The 23880-nt window shown below is 38.0% G+C and overlaps 1 protein-coding gene across 1 annotated transcript in view; it reads right to left on the bottom strand.

The window, feature by feature from the left end:
• Nucleotides 1-23880, bottom strand: part of INVS (inversin) — a gene marked incomplete at its 3' end in the record, with an annotated part of 95457 nt that overhangs the window by 9203 nt on the left and 62374 nt on the right. The window contains exons 8-13 of the mRNA XM_082014739.1: nt 21907-22062; nt 20164-20393; nt 18476-18582; nt 15005-15217; nt 6904-7214; nt 1548-2352 (exon numbers count right to left, since the gene is read on the bottom strand). Coding sequence (XP_081870865.1) covers nt 1548-2352; nt 6904-7214; nt 15005-15217; nt 18476-18582; nt 20164-20393; nt 21907-22062 — 1822 coding nt within the window. The remainder of the gene's footprint in view (nt 1-1547; nt 2353-6903; nt 7215-15004; nt 15218-18475; nt 18583-20163; nt 20394-21906; nt 22063-23880) is intronic.

Here is a 23880-nt window from a genome sequence, read left to right as displayed (position 1 = left end):
AACGCTCTGTCTTGCAAAATAAGAAACGGGGGATTTTTTAAGCCTGGAAGCACCACTGAAAGAAGGCAGCACAGCCCCATGCCTCTTTTTTAGCTTTTCAGACCTACGTGGTACTTGGCGAAAGGATCTTTTCTTGTCAAAGCAGCAGGTTTGCACAGTAAGTATTCAGAACTGTTCTCGCTTAACTTCGGGTCCCAGCCTTGCTTGATGAGGTCCAGAGGACATGATACTGGGGTGGCTGAGCAGCCCAGGCTGGCTGCCTCCTGCAGCTGGCTGCGGCGACAGAGAGAGCCGGTCCCTGCTGCTCCAGCTGCCGAGTGCTCCTGGCACAGCAGAGGGGAGCAACAGCCCCTCTGAATTTCTCCAGGAGGGAACCAAAGCTTCCAGCATGACCCAGAAGAAGGGAGGTCTATCAGTCTTTATTCAGCTGGCAGTTGGGCATTAAGACTCGATTCTGCTGTTGCAGGAAACTTGCAAGTTTCCCAGGGATGAGTATAAAGGATGTTACCACCCTCTATATACTCCCAGACATGCGCCAGCACCTCCCTTTGATACGGTTTGGTTGGGGCAACAATTTTTGCATCACTGCTGAACTACACCATAGGGCATGAGAGTCAAGTTCTCAAAGGAACTTCCTTGTTATTTTTTTTTTAATTAGGTAGTAAGAAATATTAAAACATGTATGAAACTGTTAAGCTAGTGAGAGACCTGGAAAGATCAGTTATTAGTAAAAATCAGCAATTTATAGTTTTCTGCATCCACATAAAAACTAAAGAAAATTTCAATAAAAAATAGGAAATAAGAATTATGTACCTATTATATGCTTCACCTATAGCTGCCATACTCTTCCTGTCAATTTTGGTAAGAAATGAAATATTAAGGAGCGGGTATGTCAAGAATGACTGTATTTCAGAGGTCAAAACTCATGCATTCATGAAAGCAGGACAATGCTGTGGAAATCAAACACTGGGACATCTTGCTCCCTCCTGTCTGCCTCTTCTGTAGAGCAGTCATTCCTGATGAATCAAGTTATTCCAGTTAGCTTCAAGTTTTGGCAATGACCTCCATCCGAGTTTCCAAATCTCTTGTTGTTTGGTTATCTGGTTAAAAGTCAGGTCAGAATACACTTTCAAGTGTGTCAGTAAATGCTGCTGAAGGATCTGGTTATGAAAATCTTCTCCCAGGAAAAAAACGGTATCCCTACACATGCAAGTTTGCTAGTGCACATGACAGCAGTGAACTCTAGGCTTCTGCAAATCTTGATCAGCACGCTCTAAAGAAATATCAGTACTTGAAATAGAAGTTTAATAACGTCTCCAATTATTAAAAGTCATCACTTACCTTGCGCTTTTTATGAACTTACTAATATAATTCTAGTTAACTGGAATGCACTTCCACTTGTTTGGTGAAAGATTATTAAATTCCTGATTTAGCATTGGTAATGTTGTAAGCAAAACCACCAAATAAAGCGCATTGCCCACAAGCCTAATTTAATTTACATCTACTTGTATCTCACTCCTCTCTAGCTACTGAAAGAGTAGTCTTACCTTCTCCATGTCCTCTGTATGACTGTAGCAGCATAGTTCTTCTTCCGAAACAGCTCTTTTCTTTTTCTTTCTTTTTCTATTATCTGCATTCGAATTTCTAAAGGGATTAGTTCAAGATTTGTACTTTGCCATGCGACAGAACATAATTGATCATCTACATTCCTGGATCCACTTAGGCTTGTTTTTCCCAAGTTCAAACTGTCACCGGGAGCAGAACACGCTGCTGGGTTTCTTGGCACAGTTCCAGTAGGTTCTGCCTCAGCAGACAATAAAGGGGAAGCCTTTTTTGCTAATTCGTTATTTCCCACTTTGTTAGTTTGTTCTACAGCATGCACGCTGTCATTTCTGGGGTTTACAAATACCGTTTTGGCACTTCCTGGTCTACTAGAGCCAGCTGGTGAACATCGCTCATCATTTACCTCTTTATTTCTGGATTTCTGCTGATGCCTTTTGCCTTTGGAAGAAGTTTCACACTGCTTTGAGTTTCTTGCAATTCCACCAGCACAACTGACATTGCAGAAGAACACAGCCATTCCTTCACAGTGCTCCCTGTTGCCAGATGAAGACTGACTTTGATCTCTTAATTTTTCGCCAACACTAGCAGTCCTACAAGCAGAAGTATGTCTTCTGCTCCTCCGAGCACAAGTACCCGTTGCCTCCACAGTGTGCTCCCTGTGCTTTTCTCCATCCAGTTCTGTGGCAGCTGCAACCTGATGTTTCACTTCAACTTTTGTTCCCTCTTTTGCTTTGCCACAATGGAAATGGACACAATTTGACTTGCTTTTGATGCGTTTCCTCAATGAATCTTTAGACAGAGAAATAGAAACCAACATTCAGTCTCTGATCCAGCAAAACACAGTTTATGGCCCTAATATTTTTGCTCAGCTACCTTTAAGGCACACCAGGATTTACTTAAATGAAAAAAAGCAGGAAGAATCAGAAGAGGACATGATGGCCTGGAACAGTACAGTCTCAAACTTCATTTCCTTACTCTTCTACAAGTATTTTTCTTTCTCCCATTACATTTAAGTTAGATGCCTAAAAAAAGTTCACAGGGGTAACTATTTCTTCACCTACCTGAATACACTGGTGTTCTCCAAAGAAATCAGCTCACCACATAGTGCAGGGATGCAGCCCCACGAACACACCTGCTCGTTCCAGTGAAGACACCGTAACAGACCTTCCCTGTTTGAAGCTTATTTGCAAAACTTCTGCTCTAGCCACTCTGCGTCCTGGCACATGACGACAGACAGGGTAACCCACTGATCCAGGAGCCCCACAGCGCTCGGCTTCTCAGTACTCTCCTTGACATCCTAAATGAAACTTTGAAGTCCTTCCCACTTTTCCCTTGCTGCAAGATTTCTTTTCCAAGCCTGGGATGGGAACATAAATCCTGCGTGATAACTGCTTCTGAACACTTTTGTGAGGACGACTCAGAAGCCAGACTGGAGTGCAAAACTGAAAATCTCCATCTACAATCTACCTTCTAGTTTGTTAGGAAACTAAGAGGTGAATGAGAAAATAGGCCAGATGGGATGAAATGCAACAAACAGGCAGGGTGTTAAAGGGTAGATAAGGGGGGAAAAGAAAAGAAAAGTATCTCTGATATAATGGAATCACAGAAGATCTTCTGGATTATCTAAAACCTGGTAAAACCATGCTACATTTATCCTCACTATAACTCGTTTACAGGATACTCCCTTGACTGAGTAACAGAATATGGCAGATTAACAGATTTTACAGATGAAACTCAAGATTATCATCAATGATGTCTCCAACAGAGATGATTCATCACATGACAGGTCAGTATGGGCTGAGAGGTTACTCTAATGTATACATGATTGTCATATGGGTAATTAGCCCCGTATGTTCTGGGACAGGGAAAAGAAGGCAATTATTTTAATATATTATTAATTTAATTAATTCAATTTTCATCTATTTTAACCTTCCAGAACAAAGAAGGAAATTCTCTCTCTCTCTCTCTCTCTCTCTCTGTGTCATTACACCAGGGGAATAGACAATTTTTAAAATGTGCCTTTTGAAGCCAAGATTTCTGTGGGCATAATCCCACTCTTAAATGAAGCCAAGTACAAAATTCCCAGCAGCATCAATAAAAATGGTATAGGGCTGACAGTCGATTCAAACATATGAAATTTCCAGCACTGTCACAACACTATTTTGACCTCCCAACAATTTCATTTTTACAGTTGTGAGGAAAAAGAACTCAGCCTTTTAAAAATGGCCGTGTCATTCTGAACATACGAAAACCTGCTACCTGGTTTGTACATACAGCATGTAGAAGGCATTTACTGTAACACATTTAAGTCATTAAAGTAGCATGTGCAAAACTTCCCAATCTGAACAACTGGATAACTAGGGAATGGAAAAAACCCCATCATTTAAGTATTCTAAATAATCTTTGGAAGTTGAAATAAACTTTCTTAGATAGGAAGACCAAGCAATAACAAGTACAGAGCACAAAAAAGAACTTATCTGTTGCTACTATGAGATAAGTTGCTACTATGCGAATGAGATAAGATATAAGGGAAAGAGGACTTCTGAGTGGAGAAGAGATCAAAATAGACCCACCAACTAAGTCACAGTTTTCATATGTTCGTAGCAGATGCAAAAAATCTACTTGCAATTGCTGAAAAACTTTCTAAGTGCCAGCCCACAGGATCTAAATTTATATTTAATTCCAGTAAAACATCCAATGAAATCCATTGAAGTTTTGGTCACAAGACGATTGATTGAAACACCTAAAGAAAACTGATTAAAGGACTTAATTATTTGATCCTACTGCACCAACTTTCCTGGCATTATTCCAGTAACAAAAAGAGAATGCTTATGTAAAAATGGCATAGCATTTTATTTCAAACACAGGCTTTTTGGATTGGGCAAGAGGGGACTTACTTTATGATCTCTGAAGGTAAACTGGTCTTACTGTAGAAGAAGTGGACATGTTATGTATTTTCAGAAAAACCTTGACTAAAGTGTTTTGTTCTCTTCATGGTCAGCACTCATGGTTGAAGCAAGATAACAATAATGAAGAATTTTCTATTTAAAATTCTATCTTTTTCAGAAATTATACTCTGCTTTTAAGGATATACTGAAAAGCAAAAAGTCTCCAGGCAATAGTGTATATGATTTTAAAACCATCAGCACGGAAAAATTACTCTGGCATAGCTACTTCAGGCAATCTCCAAGTTCAGGGAAGCCTTCAATCAAAAGGCCAAGCTACATGCTTCTAGCATTTGGTGCTGGTCTGAATTCCCTAGGTTACTGCAAAGGCTAGTATAGAGAACCAAACATTAATGAGTTTTTTCAAACATTAAGTACCAACATCAGAATACTCTGCAGAAAATTTGGCAAATTCAGTCCTGATCTCTGTAGTCAGTTTGTCCCTATAGTCCGTGTTTCCCCTGGACTACCTACTACCTACTTCCTTAGGTCTCACTGTGAAACCATTATATTTGTTCCAAGAAACAGTAGGAGTCTGATGCAATGCAGTTTCCATTGGTATAACCAATGGAAGACTTTGGCAAAGAATGGATAGAGGAGTCAGTAAAAGAAAAGGCTGTTCACTTCTCCTTTATAATTTCTTTGTCCTTCTCTCTCTTTCTCTGTTCTGATTCTCCCCACATCTATCTTTCTCCTTTCCCATTTTTCCATACTCAATTTCTCCTCATTGTGTTCATTACAACTATCCATTTTTCATTTAAGCAACCATGGTTTCTGATTATTGTTACAGGTTTTACTTTGTCATATGAATACTTTTATTAATATAAAGTTATCATTACTTGGTTATCATAATATATGTTAGGCTAAGATATATATGTCTGCTTTTACTCTGAAAATATAGGAAAGTATTCTGTTTACCAACACATTTCCATGTAAAAGCTAAAGAAATCCAGGTAAAAAGATTCAGCAGAAGCAGCTCTTTGACTCTTTTCCTTTGGATTATGACAATATTCTGATTAGCAGAATTTCCAGAGGAAATAGCAATAATTTTACATCTAAGAAGGAGTTTGTCCTGGTTTCAGCCAGGATAGAGCTGATTTTCTTCACAGAAGCTGGTGTGAGACTCTGTTTTGGATTTGGGATGAGAAACTGTTGATAACGTGCTGATGTTTTGGGTTGTTGCTGAGCAGTCAAGGACAGTCCAGCTTCTTGTGCTGGGCTGCCAGCGAGTAGGCTGCAGGTGCACGCGGAGCTGGGAGGGGACACGGCCAGGACAGCTGACCCAGGCTGGCCGAAGAGACATTCCCTACCATACGACGTCATGCCCAGTACGTAAACTGGAGTTGGCCGGGGGGTGGAAATCGCTGCTTGGGGAGGGGCTGTCGATCACTGGGTGGTGAGCAATTGCTGCATTGGGCATCACTTGTTCTTGTACATTCCTTTGTTGGTATTATCATTGTTGTTTCCTTCTTTCTTTCTGTCCTATTAAACCGTGTTTATCTCAACCCACAAGGTTTTTTTTCCTAATTCTCTCCCCTGTCCCACTGTGGGAGGGGGAGTGAGTGGCTGCGTGGTGCTTAGTTGCCGGCTGGGGCTAAACCATGACAGAGTTCTTCCAGCTTACCTTAAACTACTTCTCCAATTTTTGCTCCTAATGATAACAAAGATGCTTTAACATGACCAGTTTTGAAAGATTTGAGCCATGAGTTCCTGTAGCTGGCTAAATCAGAACTGATTGAAATGTTATGAAAAGGTTTGTCTTGCAAAAACTAGTATAGGAGTGGTCAAGAGATGATGCCTTTACAGATAGAATAAAAGAGTGGAACAGGGCAAGAAAAGTAACAGAAAGAGCTTCAACGCACTTTTCATAGTACAATTTCTAAAAACAGCCTCACTTCTCAAAAAAATATCCTAGAGTGTTCTCAACAAGAGGACTTCAAAGACAGATCATAGGAGAACCCTATCATGGAGAATGAGGCTGTCTGACCAGCTCCCTCTGCATGCTAGAGGTGTCACTTAGAACAATTTTACCCTCAACTGAACCTTGTTTAAAAACAAGAGTTACAATTTCTCCATTAACATTTTTCAAGAATCCCACAGATACGCAAAATATCTTTAATCTCATTTTCTCCAAACAGTGCAAGCAATAGAACAACTTCCAACAACCTGTTCTCACATATTTTAGGTATTTTTACAGACACTTAGGTATTTTTGGCTACTTAAGTTGACAGAACACATGCAGTAAAAGAATCTGTACCTAAGTCCATCATATAGGAATCGCTTAGATAATGAAAGAACAAGAAATGATAGAGAGATTAAAGCACATCTTGTATATAAAACATCCCCAGACATAGACAAAAAGAATAATGAGGACAATTAAAAAAATATTACAAACCTTGCCTGATTTTACGACCTTCACTCTGAGGCTCTGCTGACAGGCAACCCTCTTTTGGTGTCCCTTTGCTGTGACACGCTTTAGGTGAACATCTACTGTTTCTCCCTGGTTGAATTTGCGAAGCATTGAGGGTCAGAGGTCTCTTATTCTGCGTATCAAGTTGTTTATTAGGTAACTGCAAGATGCTGGTAGTCTTCTCTTGATTTGCAGGGTTCTGTAACCTATTCTGTTCTTGAAACCTATTTTGTTCCATGTTCTGCATCCCCTTCTGCAACTTAGCTTCTTTTCTCTTACTTTCCTCTTCACGTTTCCTGTAATTATAGTCAATACCGTAAGAATTCCAAAGACAAAATCTTGGGAGCATGTATGTTATATGAACACGTTCCTCTCTTAGAAATCTGACACTGCCACAATAAAACCTTGACTATAACATCTTTTTTGTGAGAAAGGGACACCTATTGCATTGAAGTGTCTCAGCTTGATCCAAAATAACAACTGATGTGCAGCTACAGCCTTAATGAAGGTTAAGTCCTTATAAGCCAGCTGCCCATTCAGTTTGTGGCAGTTTAAACTGATTTTAAAACATTCCCTTGTTGAAAACAGTGAAATCTAGTAAAAGCAGGATTTTGAAGAGGTGTCAGAAAACAAGAAATATGATACTAATAACTATGTTTTTAATTAGTAATGAACAATGCTTTAATATAAGTAGTAATGCAATGCATTTTATTTGAAAATGAGAAAACTTTAATAAAAGACATTATCTCTTTTAAAATTATTTTTCACTTACCTGTGTCATAATTAATACAGACAATTACAAACCAACTTCAAACTCGCTACCGGTACTAACCTGCCACTACGTATTTATCATTGGTAGATAATTAATTTATTTTACATAAACAAATGATACGTTATACAAATGATAAATACTGAAAACATGAGATGTGAATTAAACACTTCTGTATACATAAGGGTGTATGTACACACCTGAGAAGCCAAAAACTTGTGTGCACGTAGTAAGCCATTACAATTATGACCTACGGTTTTCAAAAATGAAGGAGGTTGTGCATCTCCTGAATAGCGTAGATATAGAAGGGAATTTTGGACAAGGTTAGGAAAGGCACATTTGTGGAATAAAGTTTTGCAGCCTATTTTGAAATACAGTGTTGATGTCATTAAACTTTAGCTTTTAAAATCTTTTTCCTACAAAGCAGAATAAACGCAATAGCACGTAGCAAAGATTACACATCTACCCACCATTGAATTTGTTTTTATAAATTAAGCACTAGTTGTAAGATGAAGTGACACTTTTCCTGTTGGAATGGACAGGAGGGTGGTAAATGTCATATCACGTAGCTGCCGGATATTTTAACTTGCTTCCAATGCTACACCATAGTTTACAGACTGTTGACGCATTAGCTCACAGCACAGCATATGACAGGTTAGTTATGCGGCACGCCATCCCCGGTTCCTGGGAGTCGTACCAATGCCAGTATATGTCATTTCAGTGTGAGCTGCCAGGGAGAAGCCTTAACTTTATCTGTCAGTACTATCTTATCAGGTCTGCTCTGCAGAAGCAGCTGATTGAACTTGGTACCTGAAAAGCTGCTAATTGATCTAAAAAATACACTCCTGGCAACCTGAGGTTCAGTATTCCCTCTGGCGAGGAAAGTGGCTAGTTTCAAATAGTATCGGCATTCCACAAAGAGACTATGTGAAGACTGTGTACAGGATGGATCTCACTGCTGTTACTCTGCCGTTTGAGCTGATAAATCGGATCTTACTATTCACAGAATAGTCATTTCCTTTTCTTCACAAGAATCAAGCAGATTATTACCAGTATCCTCCATTCAGGGTATTAGAAAAGAAAGTGTGAGAGACGTTGTGTGATACACAGTCAAGCCCGTGGCCTGCACTCTTTGGATGAGCAGATTAACTCAAAGTATTAACTTCAGCAACATATCAATTGTAAAGTTATTGAAATGACACAGGACTAGAAGTTGAGAAGTAAAAGGGGTTTTCTTTGTAAAAGGTCTTATTTGTGTGCTAATTTTTTAGCTGAAACTGATGAAATAATAAATGGAAGGGATTCCAAAGCGCTCTATTCATAGACCATCACCCTAATTGTCACAATAGAGCTTCATCGATTAACAGACTCCTGAAGAATACTTACGAACCTCCCCTTGTGGTTTACTTTATTTAGTTAGAAATACAGTTTGTTTTACAATGAAGGATATTTTCAAAATTAAAATTTCCAAGTTTTACTGTTGTCTAAATTGAGAGATTAGGTTTCATGAACAAATAAAGCAAGTAGACAAGTTCCTAACATAAGGGTTCTCAGTCATTCTTAGGAGGTTCTGGCGACTCAGCAGGATCCAAATTTTGTCTCTAAAGTTAGAAAACTACTCTGTGATAACAGAGCTGGCATGCCAAAATTTTCCACTTTAATTGCAACAGAATTTTGTTCTGAATGGTCATAAATTTGTATTTCATTACAGAAGTGAGAGAATGGAAACTAAGCCTTTAGCAGATGGAACAGTTTCAGCCTTAAGCATTTGGGAAGACACAGAGATGCTTTGCATTTTTGATCCTGCTAGAATGAAACCAACCTTTTCTATTCTGTTAAGAACACTTCACTTTTTGTATCTACTCTGCGGAGGACATTTTAAATTTAGAACATGCCCTGGAGAGCATTTTTTAAATTAACCCTGCAAAAAAAAGTTACTTAAAAAATCATAACCGAAGATAGATCTCCAGGCATGATCCTACTGCTGCTGAAGCTTCACCTGGACCAAGAGGAGCTGTATTTTGTCTTGTATAAATATCCATCTCCTGCTATACAATCTAGCATGATGTTTGATTTTGAAAGCATGACACTGTTGAATCACAACACGTTCAACTTATGATCTACCACAACGTTTTAACAGATAGTCCTTAACAAAAATGCTAAAAAGACAGTTAATTTCCATCCAGTATTCCTGTGTTGATTCATCCTGCCAAATGTGTAGAGCTGTCCATTTGTCCTTACCTAACCACCTCTTTTTTCTTCAACCATTTCTTACAGGTATTAACACCATTCTGACTTATGCTTTAGTCTTCAACACGCTTACAAGTCTTATGCACCTTGGTACCATCTGGAAATTTAACATTTTACTTCTTAAATGAAAATGCTGCATAGTATCAGATTCAGGATGGATTTATACAGCATTCTCACCAATATACACTTCCAGTTTGAAGTTGAATCATTAAGAACTACTCTTTGCATATGTTCTTCCAAGCAGTTTTCACCCATCTAATAGCAGTTTAATTCAAGCTACATTGCCCTACTTTGCTAATGAGAATGGCACATGAGAAAGTATGAAAACTTCAGGCAAGTCTGAATGACAGCTACTGTTTCTCCACTGCCACAAAACTTAAGTTTGTCACAAAAGAAAATTGAGTTGGTTTGATACAATTTGTTCTTAGCAAATTCATACCAGCCATTACTTCTTGCTCTATTATGTTCCAGATATGTAGATGTTTGATTACTCATTCCAGGATAAGAAAGGTATGGAGTTACTGTAATGAGTCCAGTGAAAGGCCATTGAGAAGCTTATGGGACTGGAGCATCTTTCATATGAGAAGAGGCTGAGAGAGCTGAGATATTCAGCCTGGACAAGAGAAGGCTCTGGGGGGGAATCTCATCTATGTCTAGAAATAGCTGATGGGAGGGAATGAAGATAGAGCCAGACTGTTCTCAGGAGCACCCACTGACACTTTTTTACTGTGAGGGTGGTCAAACACATGTTGCCCAGAGAGGTTGTGGAGTCCCCATTTGCACAGATATTAAAAACCTGACTGGACATGGTCCTGGGCAAGCTGCTGTAGCTGACTCTGGTTGAGCAGGGGCAGGGATGGACTAGATGGTCTCAAGAGGTCCTTTCCAACCTCAACAATTCTGTGGTTCTTGGGACTGAAGTTTATAGGTCTAGACTCCTCTTCTTCCCCTTTGAGAAAGTGGACACTTTGCTTTGAATTCTCCAGTTACAGAATCACAGAATCATTAAGGTTGGAAAAGACCTCCAAGATCACCAAGTCCAATGCTCAACCCAATACCACCATGCCCACTAAACCATGTCCTGAAGTGCCACGTCTACACGTTTTTTGAACGCATCCAGTGATGGTGACTTCAACACTTCCCCGGGCAGCCTGTTCCAATCCCACCAGTCCTCCTAAAGTTTTTAAGGGTAACCATTTTAAGATTCTATCACCCAGTTTTCTAAACACCTCAGGATTAATTTTATCAGACTAAGCTGATCTGAAGGCATCTCACTCATCTACTTAGTCTCTAAACTGTTTTTTCAGTGTTTTAGCCTGCATTGCTGCTCTTCGTTACCAGTGTGAATTCCAGTTGCTGCTGGACATCATTTGACATTTAAGGAGGACTGAAGCAAAAAAAGACATAGAACACTTCAGCCTTTTTAGCATCACTTGTGGACCAACTCTTTTTCTGCTCTTCCTTTTACAATGTGTATGTTTACAATGATTTATTGTGATACCTCATATCCCTTGCTAGTTGTTCTTATTTTGCACCTCAGCTTGTTGAATTTTATTGTTGTCTGTTATTATTACCCTCAATTTTAGTAATTGCACTAAATTTCGACTATGTGCTTTCCCTTTTCAGGTTGCTGAAGAGATCATTATATTCTCTCTTGCTACACTTCCTATCTTTTCTCAGCATGTAGGCCTTACTACCAGTTCTTTGAAGAACCTAATCATCTACTTGTACTCTCTACCACATTTTTCTAAATCTATTGAAGGCTGTTTAACAAAACTGTTTCATTTCTTGCTGTTCTTCTCTTTGTAAATATAATGAGTTACTCACTCTTACTCACTTTCATTAATTTCCCTTTCATATCCACATTCTCAATCAGTTTTCTCCAACTGGTCAATGAAATCCAGAAGACTTAGTGAAAACAGAAGTATGGGTTCAGGAACTTATTCTGAGAAGTTCAAAAGGAAGGCAAACAAGTGATGAATGAGTTCTGCAGCCCTTTCAAAACCCAACATATTGGATATCAGTTTTCTCTGAAAATGTTTTAAGCCCTTAAATATTGTATTCCTGAAGACCTGGTTTTGTAAAAAGCAAAACAAAAGCCTCTTTGTAAAAAAATTTTAAAAGTCCATCATTTCACCTCTGTGTAGTCCCACTGTTTTTTAAATGCCTCCTTCCCAGACTGCCTCTGTGCTACTCTCCTAAAGCACTGCTTCCCTCCTGCCAGGTTCTCTAGGCCACCTATGAATACCCAGTTACTTTCACTCCCATTGAAGAAGAGCACCTATTATATTGCTACATTTATGGTTGCTTAAATGTTTAATGCTCATATACCCCATCAATATTGCTATCTTCCAAAAGACCATAGGATCATAAGGTAACACATATTGGAAGGGATCTCAGGAAGTCATCAAGGCCAACATTCTGCTCAAAAAAGGGTCAACTGAGGTCAGACTGGGTTCTCAGTGTTTTATCCAGTTGGATTTTGAAAAATTCTAAGGATGGAGACTGTACAACCTCTTTGGACACCCTGTTCAACTGCTTGATTGTCCTACGGGTGAAAAATTTTTTCTTTATTTCCAGTCAAAATCGCTCGTTTCAACTTATGCCTGTTACAAGTTTCCCAGGGACCAAAGTGAGGCCAACCAGTCTGCAGTTCCCCAGATTCTTCTTTTGGCCCTTTCTGAAGTTGGGTGCAACATTGGCTTTTCTCCAATCATTAAGGACCTTCCATCACCTCTGTGACCTTCCAAAGATGCTGGAAAGTGGTCTTTCAAAGACATCAATTAGTTCTCTCAGCACCCTTGGACGCAACGCATCTGGTCCCATGGACTTGTCTGGGCTGAGTTCTCCCAAGTGATCCCTGACTTAATCCCCATTCAGAGCTGGCAGTTCTCCTCCTCCGTGAACCACTTCTCTAAGCACAGAAGCCTGGGAGTTCACCTTGGTGAAGATTGAGGCATTGAGTACTTCTGCCACACCTGTGCCTGTTGCCACTAAATCACTCACACCATTCAGCAATAGGCCCACATTTTCCAATGCTCAGCTTTTTACTACTAATGTAGAGGCAGAAGCTCCCCTTGTTACCTGTGACATCCCCTGCAAACCTCAACTCTATTTGAGTTTTGGCTTTTCTGACACCACCCCTACATGCCCAAGCAATGTTTTTAAACTCTTCCTTTGCAGCCCACCCCTGCTTCTACCTCCTGTACACTGCCTTTTTGCATTTGAGCTCTGTCATGGCTTCCCTGCTTAGCCAAACTGGTCTCCTGAAATGTCTCTTTGCTCAATGACATAATAGTGTGCATGTTGTTTTGGCCTACATTAATCTTCATTTTATAAATCACTATTTCTTTGATATAGGTTTGTTCAACATGGGAGAATATGTTTGTACAGAAATATTTTGCAGGCATTGAATACAGTGAAAGTAACTTTACCAGAAAATAACACAGGTATAAGATGTTGGTTGACTTTTTGTTAGAAAATAAAAGAAAAAGAACAGACTAATTAAAAACATGCAGACTATGGAATGATTTCTATTAGAGAGACTCGCTAAAGCAACATATCACAAAGCAAGTTTTAAATACCTACACTGAAATAGTTGAGGGGGAGCGGTGTTTCACCTAGGAGTTCACCATGATTCTGGATTCCCATATAATGTCTACTTTTATTTGGAGACCAGATTTTTAAACATCAGTAGGGATATTAGTTTTTGTATGTAGCAACATCCTGGCCAATTTTGGCTGCGGAATGCACAGATGGGTACGCAGAATGATGACAACATAATGTCCCCTCCAGTTTATTACAGATCATAAAATTGCAATTAAATAAAATTTGTTATGTGACAACTTGATTTGCTTGTACACTCCAATTGTATTTTAATTCTGTTTTTATAGTATTTGGTACACAGACTTTGTTTCTATTGTTTTCAAACAAATCAACAGCAGCTTAGTAAGTTTCAGAAAGTACATCTGAAACTCACAAAGGAAAACAATGATAAAAACACCCCCAAATTTCCATGAGGCAACCCTTTTTCATTTAATCTTCTAGATGGGCTATAACAGATTCGTCTAAAAATGACTGTCATCACAAAGAATATAATTACCTCATTTGGTAAAGTCAGTTGTGACCACACAGCAAGAAGCAGAGTTCTCCAAATTGAAAAGCAATACATAAGATAGTCAGGATGTTTTCAAAGGCAGCTTCTCCATGCATGGGTTTTACTCCTACTGACTTCAGCAGAAAAGGCAAATAGTAGGAGAGCTGCAAGTTACAACTTTAGGATCTAAGGATGTGAGCAAGAGAGTAGCTATCTGGTATTTCTAGCTTTGGTTCTTACTGGGCATTAACAATTATTAACCAGTAGAGTAGTAGCAGCATTCAAACCCAATGAAGGTCATACCAGCCAGTTATGCAGAACATCAAGCTACCAAATTTGAAATAGAGCAGAGTGCAGCTGACTTTGTCTATGACACACGGACGCAACAAAAATACCTCTAGGTGCTATAATTGTGTTGTGTGTTATTCATATCACCTCACTTTACAGAAATAATACCACAAAATTATGCAGAAATCTTTTCAGACTGTTATGCTAGAAAAGAACAGCCTTCCCTGTGAAACAGTAAGTTAAGACTTGTTAAACCAGGCTTTGCCTTTTTCTTTTTTTCTTCATCTACTTACTAATTTCTTTTCAAAACTGATATCAAAGACTTGATAGATCAATTATTTCCAGTACCTGAGAGTGAAAAATGTTTTCCAAGCCTTTTTATTATCATACAGATTATCAGGTAAAGATTCATGGATGCTAACATGATAGTTTCTCAGCTTTTGGTACTTTGCCTTGTTCTTGTATATGTTATAAAGCTTGTTAATTAATTTGGGATTATCTGGAAAATAATATCCATCTACAGGTATATAGAAAAAATTCCATTATATGCTTCCTATAGTCTCATGAATTTTACTAAAAGGAACAATAAGTGATGATGAGTAACAGATAAAATCATACACTGATATATACAAATTTATGACAAATGTCTATTTGTCAGAGTAGATTTCAAATCTTGAACTTACTTGGCAGCAGCATCTTTTCTCAGCTGTTCATGTTTCATTAAAAGATTCTTCCTCTCTTGAAAAGCCTTTCTAACTTTGTATCCTTTGTAGACAGCCTGAATTTTGAAAGCAGCAATGTCCTGTATGGCAGCTATAGACAGAGCCCCATGTTCTAACATGAACTGAATCACTTCATGGTGTTCACCAAGCAAGGCATAATCAAGTGGAGTATATCTAAAAACAAAAACCAAACTCACAACAATTATCATTGAACCAGCATTCCAACCATAATGTGCATTTACTTCATCCTCATTTCATAATAAGGCAACTTCCAGTGTGAAGACTGATTAAACACTGTTTTCAGTAGGCTGTTTTACTAATTTTTAAATATTATTTTCCTGTCTTACTCATTCTACACTCTATGACTATGTTTAAGGCTTATTTTAATCCCCTAATATAAAGGGAGGAGGGACAGACTATACGAAGTGTTGGATCAAAATCCTCCAAAACCCTATCGATAGAATTAACTGCTTTAGGCAAGCAATCTTAACAAGATGTTATTAAGGTTCTCATATAGAAATATAATCTAAATAAAAAGCAAGTTAAAACATTTTTGGTGTTATTTCCATATGAATTGAAGTTTTAGAGGTTACTGGCTTTGCTTCTATAACGACTGAGGACAGTATGACTGAACAAGCAGCAAGGGATAACATTTTTTTTTTAAAGCACTAGGAATACTTAAGTCTGTTTTCAAATGGACACATGCTAAAAATATTAAATGGCTTTGCTTTTTACTGCTGTCAAAGATGCCTAAGCACTTTTAAAAATAATTCCCAAAATTCCCATTGTCAACAGAAGAGCAAAATGTACATACTTCCCTCACCAACACTGAAACATTAAGTAAGGACATTTAGTGATGGAAAATTATCAGTCACAAAGCATAATCGACACCATGTAATATAAGACTATCAAATAGCAAGTGTCAATGCATGTGACTGTGAAAAATAGGGCTCTTCTTGATGGTAACTTGCTAGGACGCAATGCTGGTAAGCAAAGAAAACCAGACAGAAAGCACAATTGGACTTGCCACACAGCAATGATTTGATGGAAAGATTAACAGTATCTGAACTGAAGTGTCTGCGGGAATAAAGGCAATGACATAACATGAAAATTTGTACGTCAAGGTGTGTTGCTGATAGCATTTAAAGAGATACAGATTTTTGATAACCCAGGCAGGAATGGGAACTTCAGAAGGGACCTAATTTCAGAAAAACACGTTTAAAGTATATCTAATTTTGAATATTTTAATTAACAGGTACAAAAGATACTAAGGTAAACTTTATGCTACTAGCATGTATGTACCAAGACAATGTATTATATTATGGATCCCAGTCATGAAGAGCCGTATTCTTAAACATGGATTCTCTAACTCCATTAAAGCTACCTTTGAAAGTAAAAAATTACTCAAATCAAATCTGAATAGGGGTTTGTATGACTGGGCACTACCCATTCAAGGCTGCTCACATACACTCCTCACAACCAGCAGTTGCTCCATTGTATCAGTTCAAAGTCTACTACCAATTTTCTTTTCCACTGGTTATCTCTAAAGCAGTTAGCCTTTAAATCAATCTGGCTTCACAGGAAAACACACAAAGAATACATCAGCCATCAGCTGTTAGACGTAATTTAGCATGAAGTTGGTCAAGCAGCAGCTAACCTGGCATCACGCGATGCACCCAGGACATCAAGTTGGATTACGAAATAAATTTGTAAAGAACAACAAACCTACCACCCTCCAGACTAGCACTTGATCACACATCTGCAAGCAAGTGGGCAGCTTAAAATCCTAGATGCAATCTCAGCTTCATCTTTTCACAAACCTATTTAGTTTTAACCACTATGTTTGAATTTTGAACTGGTATCTCATATTGCACTCTCAGAAAGTGAAGAAAGGAAGCTTCTTTCTACAGGTATATTGGAAAAAAATTCTATTTGGTGAAATGGTTACTGATTAAAAAACAATTTAATCCAATTACAGAGGAACCATATCCATGAGGTTATTTTTCCTCTCTCTTACAACACTTGGTTTGATTTTTCCACTTTCCAAATTTCCAATCTCTTAACAATAAAACAAGGTTGTTTATTAAGAGGCAATTGTGCAATTTTTATACACAAATATATATTTTTGGGGATAATTATATTTGAAGACTGACCCATCTAGAAATATTTGGGACCTGTTTTGTTCTGTACATAGACTAGTGCTTAAGGGCTGACATTTGGAATACTGCTAGTTATATTTTGAGTGATCTAGATTTATACATAAGAACATATATTAATGCCAGAAGGAAAAGAAAAATAGATACTAACAACTGAAAGACTATAGTAAAACCACAGTTAAGGTCTTTTCCTGACATTTGAGCATCACAAGTACATTTCTACAAAGTAAGGAAAATAGCAGCTTCCTTTCTGGCAAAATAGTGGCTTTTAATTTTACTAAGAGTAATTTAATTACAACTGTTTATGTAATTTTCTATCAGAGATTACTAAAGAGACCATTAGCATTACTTAATTAGGAACTACTTATATTTTCATTTGTGTTTCTCAATAAAAAGTAAGAACAGAAAAGGAAGAAAGATCTGAGTGGTTTAGAGTAGAGAACAAAAAATAAATGATGGGGGAAGAAAGCAATTAAAAACTGGGATAAGTATGGAAGTCTCAAATTTAGCACTAAAATATGGGCTTTCAAAGTCCTTAAGTTATTTAAAATGTTGAAATATTCAAATTTATATGGCATACTGATCACAATTTTATTTATAATTATGAGGAGGTCATCTAGTCTAAAAAAGGCATTATAAATTTCTACTAATAGTAATTATCTTCATAGTCAGGTGACTAATTTGAACTCCACAACCCAAATCACTTTTAAAAAACTATTATTTATATGTCAATGAAAGACAAAGAAAAGAGATGCAAATGCACTGTCTCTTTAGGATTATAGGATTTTTTTTTAAACTAGGCCTTTAGAATGCAGTTCACCACCACGTAATTTGTAACCACTCTTTTAAAATGTAACATTATGTTTTTCCCATTTTCTTTCTTCTCACTGTATTCCTACCAAATAGAAAAGAAAAATTCCAGTCTACTCGAGCAGCAGCAGCAATGTCTTTTCATCCTCTGTCTGTACATGTCCAGTGTCAGCTTCATATAAATGAAAAATATCTTTAATATTTCAAACAAAACTAGAATGAGTAAATACTTGCAGAAAACTATGTAAGTTCAAGGTTCAAAAGTATAAACAGTTGAAGTTGCGGTGTCTTACTGAAAGAAGACATCTTTCACATTAGAAAAGCTGCTTACACTGAAGCCCAAGACTAGAGCACTCCTCCTAGATACAAGATCATGATTCTCTGGCAGTATCTGAACACTTAACATATAAATCAGTAGGTAGCTTTTTTGCTAAATTACAAAATAATGCATTCAGACAAGCAATACCTCTCCTCGCTGTTCTCCATATGGTTAGGGAAAGCATCAAAACCAAGCAGCAACTTTATAGCATCAAGGTAGCCATTGTTACAGAGCCAGTGCAAAGCAGTTCTTCCCTGTTAACAATAGAACAAAAGAAACATTATCCCCAAACTCTATCATGCCACAATAAAAGTCATAAATCATTCTGTAATTCAGTACTTTTTTGGGCATGAAGGAAAAACTAATTCTTCTAGATAAACTTCCTTCCTTGTTAAAATGAAAGAATGCAGCACTTAAAATTAAGTAACTTTTTTTTTTTTAATCAAGATTACAGCACTAGTGCTTTTTCACCTAAAGCAGCTAAAAAGAGCATTGGGAGACTAGCTCTAGATCTGCTTTCTTTGCAGCTATGCTGCTCAGGTCTGAAGCAGCTCTCATCAACTTTCGTAGTTCAGACTGCTGCTCCAAAACACTGTGACAAGACTGAAAGAATTACTACAGAATTCAAAATCAGATGAAGTTTGAGGAAACCTTATCAGTCCAGGCAAACAAAGACTCCAGATGTGCTTTCAAAACTGCTTGATTTCAGAAGTCTAGTTTCTCTCACATGAAGCAGAAGTCCAACTCTCAAGCTGTACTCTATACACAGCCAGCTCATGCATGACCGCTCTTGGGATTGGGATCACAGAACCACAATATGAATACCTCAAGCTCTCTTAATATCAACAAAACATGGAAATTTCACTTCACTTCCAGGCCATGCCTCCTGCCTGCGTCTTGCTTTTCTGAACTCCAAATGTAGGAAATACCTAGAAGGCTGGGTACCACAGGAAAAACATGAATACATTCTGGGCTTAGTGCTACCAATCCGCCCCCCTGAACCTCAAGGGCTGACGAGCAGTGTCTCTGTGTGAAATGAGTCCAGCTGAACACATCAGCTCCACCTAAGTTGATGCCATATAGAGCTGCTGGCAGGTTGGAAAAATCTCCCCAGCATGCTCTGCAGAACTCATGATAAAAAGCACTTTTCCAATACTTGGAATTACCTATGCCCTACAAAGAATAGCTTCAGGAAAGTTTAACAAACTGGGTGAAAATCTTTTGACTGATGAAGTTCTACCGACTACTGAGAAATAATGTCTTATAACAAAGAAATCTGTTATATGTTGCACAATTATTCTGGCTCCTAATTTCACTTACTGCTTGAACAATGGCACAAAAGAACAAATAAATTAATCAGTGTTCTGCTTTTTTTTTCACCTGGAATAGTGATACTTATGTGGATAATCGAAGCTGTTCTTGTGCAACCTTACTTGCAATGTCTTACTTGCTCTATCTCTATGCTGAAGAAACACATTACAGAGTGTAAAATCACATTCCCATGTCAGCTGTTAATAAGGAACAATGGAAGTTAAGAAATCAGACGATTACCATGACTCCTCATAATATCACACTTTGATAAGGAAAAGTCAAAAGTGATATAGAAAAATAGGAATCGTCAATTCATGCTGCATATTAAAAATATTACTTTTCATTCAAGATTGTAGAAGTGAAACCATAGGGAAAATTATGTCAGGATGCATTTCCTTTCATGATAAACAGCAACAGAGATGCTTTTATGTCCCAGAAAAGAGAATGACCTTGAAGAAAAGGAAAATGTTTTGACTTATGGTTATTCTAAAGTTAATTACATAGCCCAGTGAAGAAAAACATACCTCTTTATCCTGAATATTTGGATCTGCGTTGTTTTCCAGTAACACTACCATGCAGTTAATATAACCTCCATAAGCAGCACACTGCAGAGGTGTTCTACCTGCATAATCCTGCACATTAGGGTTGATTTTATTTTCTATCAAGATTTGGCACACATCAGCATTTCCTCCCAGGGCTGCCCAGTGAAGGGGTGAATGGCCGTCTTGGTCAACCAAATCTACTCTTGCTCCTCCTGTAACAACAAATACATTTTTTAACTTAAAAAGAAAACACTTTTGAATGCAAAGAAAAGAAAAGAGTAAGTTTATGTTCAACTAGAACTTATTTGGTAAACTGACAATTCAAGAGAAATATTTCTGAAAGTAACTTCAACTTTGCTACTCAAATCCTAAAACCTAAATCAAAATTAACGGGGAATGAAATAGTTTCACAGTGAGGGTCAGGCATCTAACTTTTTTACAGGCTTCTGAGTATCCCCTCAGATGCTTTAGAATCTCCAGATTTGTCAAATGCCCTTGAAAAACCTAGCCTTTATTTGTTTCAGGCCTATTAATTTTCAGTTAAACTTTTATGTCTTAACAACAAAATCACTTTTGAAAAGTATAACTTCAGATGAAATCTCTTTTTAAATCTCTAAAGCAGACAAGATAAAATATTCACAGTGTAAGAATGACTTTTGAAAAAAGTTTGATTTTTTTTTAATTCAAGAATGCAAAGACTCTTTTATGCAGATAATTAATTTCTCTATGTGTTCTTGTAAGATGTAAAAACCCTGTACAAAAATAAAAATCTAGAAATATAAAAACTTGAACTAACCAACAACAATGACTGTCTATATCAGAAAATATTTTAATAAATGTAACTCTGATTCTGATAATCAAGCTTCTTGCATCTACAAAAGCTAAACGGCATAGGGGGTGGGAGGAAGAACTTAACAGGAGGTTAAAATATGCCCAGCAGATCACAGAGGGAAGCATGCTTTTCAGTAAGGAAGGTTGGTTGATGGAAAACTTGCGGCTTGTTAGCCTGGATACTTCAACTGTCCATAAATGGGATAATATCTCAAGTAGGAGAGAGACAGCTTCCAGCCACTTGGAATGTTTCTGTGAAGCTAAAATGACAGTATTTTGCATCTAAGATACCACTGTTCTTTCACCATACTTCTTACACTTCCAGCAGAGTTTTTACAATTATCTAAAACGGTGTACATTGCTATATCTTATTTCTGTCTACAAATAAAATAATGCTTATAAAAAACAACCAGAGGAAAATATTAATGGTTTAGGATTTTTGATGGCTACCTTCATTAAAAAATAGATTCATTTAAATAGTCAAGAAGTCTAAAGTCAAAGAAGCCTAAAAATGCTTTCTCAGAAAAGAGAAGAAAGCTTAATTTGATCTTATTTAGTGAAGAAAAGAAAAGAAAGAAAAACAATCACTTGCTGAGGAACAGGCGCTTTGAGAGACTAGAACATACTTGAAAAGCCTTGAGCAGAAAAGAGCTGTGAAAACAACTACCCCAACTTTGAAAGTTTTATATTTAACTCTTCTAGCCATTTTGCACAACATGCCGATAATCTTTGACGTTTACTAGCACTGTTCCACCAAGGGTACTTACAGGCAAAACCTGCTTTAGGGAAGTAATTTTCCACCCCACTTCTTGCTCAGCTGTGCTGTTTATATGCCCGTCCCACAGACGGCAGCACCAGAACTCTGAATGGGTTTGGAAATTTGTAACAGCTGACCTTTAATGAGTGTTTGTATCACTTCTTTGTGTCCCATCTCACAGGCTCGGAAAAGCGGGGTATGTTTCATGACATCCAAAGCATCTACCTGTGCGTTATGTTCCAACAGCAATTTCACTGTGCTGACATGGCCAGAAAGGGCAGCAGCGTGTAACGCTAGAAGAATAAAGTAGGAAGAAAACGAAATCACAATACCATCAGCTTTGGAGGTTCACAATTAGAACAGTCAAAAATTAATTTCAACCATTTTGGTGGAAAAGGTGCTGAAGAATTGTAACAAGTGATCACTAACCACATTTTCTTACCATACAAGCAGTAAGCAGAAAAACTGTTAGCCCTGGAACATGTTTCTAACTTGTACAAATAGGGATTTTAACCTGAACACCATCAGGATTGGCTTATACTGAGGGTTTGTGGGAGGTTAGCAGCTTCTGATTAAGAGAACATAACACGATCTACTTCTGCCTCTCTTTTGTGGCATTTCTTGCATCACCCCAATGGAGATGAAACTGCCCACTGCCGGTGAAAGAAGGCTTTCATTATTTCTTCAATGTTTTCCTGAAAATAGTGTTTTTATTTCTTTCAAATAAGCAAAGCTGTCTTAATTAAAACTAACTGCAGATAACCACCCAGCTGTTCCTGCCCTCCCCTTTTTTTTTCCCTTCAGAATTACTTGGAGAAAATTTTACATGAAATTATGTAGCAAGGCCATCACATCTCACACAGTATCTGCACCTCCCTGTTTTCTTCAGGAAAAAGAAAAAGATGATGGAAAGACCAGATACTCCATTTTGTCTCATCCCTACAATTTATGAAGTTCAGTTGTATGAACACTATGCAAGTTAATTCTGCAGACTCCTATTCTTGCAGTTTTCCTTGCCCTCTCATATTTGAATGTATGCAGACTTCACTGAGTCCAAACCAACAAATAACACAGAGCTACTTTAGATATTTTAGATCTCAGAGGTAAAGACGTGGTCTCCCATAACTTGGTTGCTATCGCCTAACACCGCATCCTGCTGGCACTGTCAGCTGGTGTTGAGGAAAATGGTGAAACGGCAGTCCAACTATTCACGGTCCTTTTTGAAGGAAAGGCAAACTACAGACAGCAATGAGATTTCAAACCAATGGAGGACAGATATATTGGATTTCACTAACAATTTGATTTCAAAAGGCTTTGGATTATTTCCTATAGTCAGCAATCGAATCAGATAATCTACATTCTTATACTGCCTTACATGTAGAATATTTCACAGATGACAAAATCAAAATAATTTAAAATGAAAATACAAAACAGTGCAATTCATAAATGTGCATTTAGTAAAGCGAATTCATATTTCCCCATGAAATTTCACACATATTTATCCTTGGTGAGACTTAAGTCTGCTCAAGCAAGCAAAACGTGGGTCTGTAAACTGTACCTACGTGTCTCTACTTGTTTAATGTTAAAACAGGCAGGGTCAGGATCCAGCAGAGGCATTATACAGAAAGGCACACCACGAAGGCCAATGTTAGAAGGAATTGCTTCTGGAACCATAGCCAGCATATCAAAACAGTCGGGCTTTTTGTACTTGCCTGCTACTGTTTACCGCTGGCACCAGCTTCACACAGCTTCTGGAGCAGTGACCCAGCACAACCTGTTACACAGGCACTACTGAAATGCACAGGTCTTCCTACTGTTCGTGAATCAAAGAACTGCACTGCCTTAAAACAGATCCTCAAAATTAGGGATAGTAACTGGAACTGTGATACAGGCAAATGAGGCACTTCCTACATGAACTGGGGTCACAGCCAGGGACGCGCTGAGAAGCGCTGCCTTCGCAATTGAAATCGTGCCTTTAAGATGGCAGCGGTGTTTAACTGTTGCAGCTGAAAAGCACAGGGGCACTCATCGCACTCGTGAAAAACGTCTGTAAGCAGCTAGATCCGCAGTCACTAGGCGAGTCGGTGGCTATCGGTAGAAATTTGACAGGA

This window comes from Phaethon aethereus (genome assembly GCF_964289735.1).
Source record: "Phaethon aethereus genome assembly, chromosome: 2".
In the NCBI taxonomy this organism is placed as follows: Eukaryota; Metazoa; Chordata; class Aves; order Phaethontiformes; family Phaethontidae; genus Phaethon; species Phaethon aethereus.
This window is presented reverse-complemented; position numbering and strand designations above follow the sequence as displayed.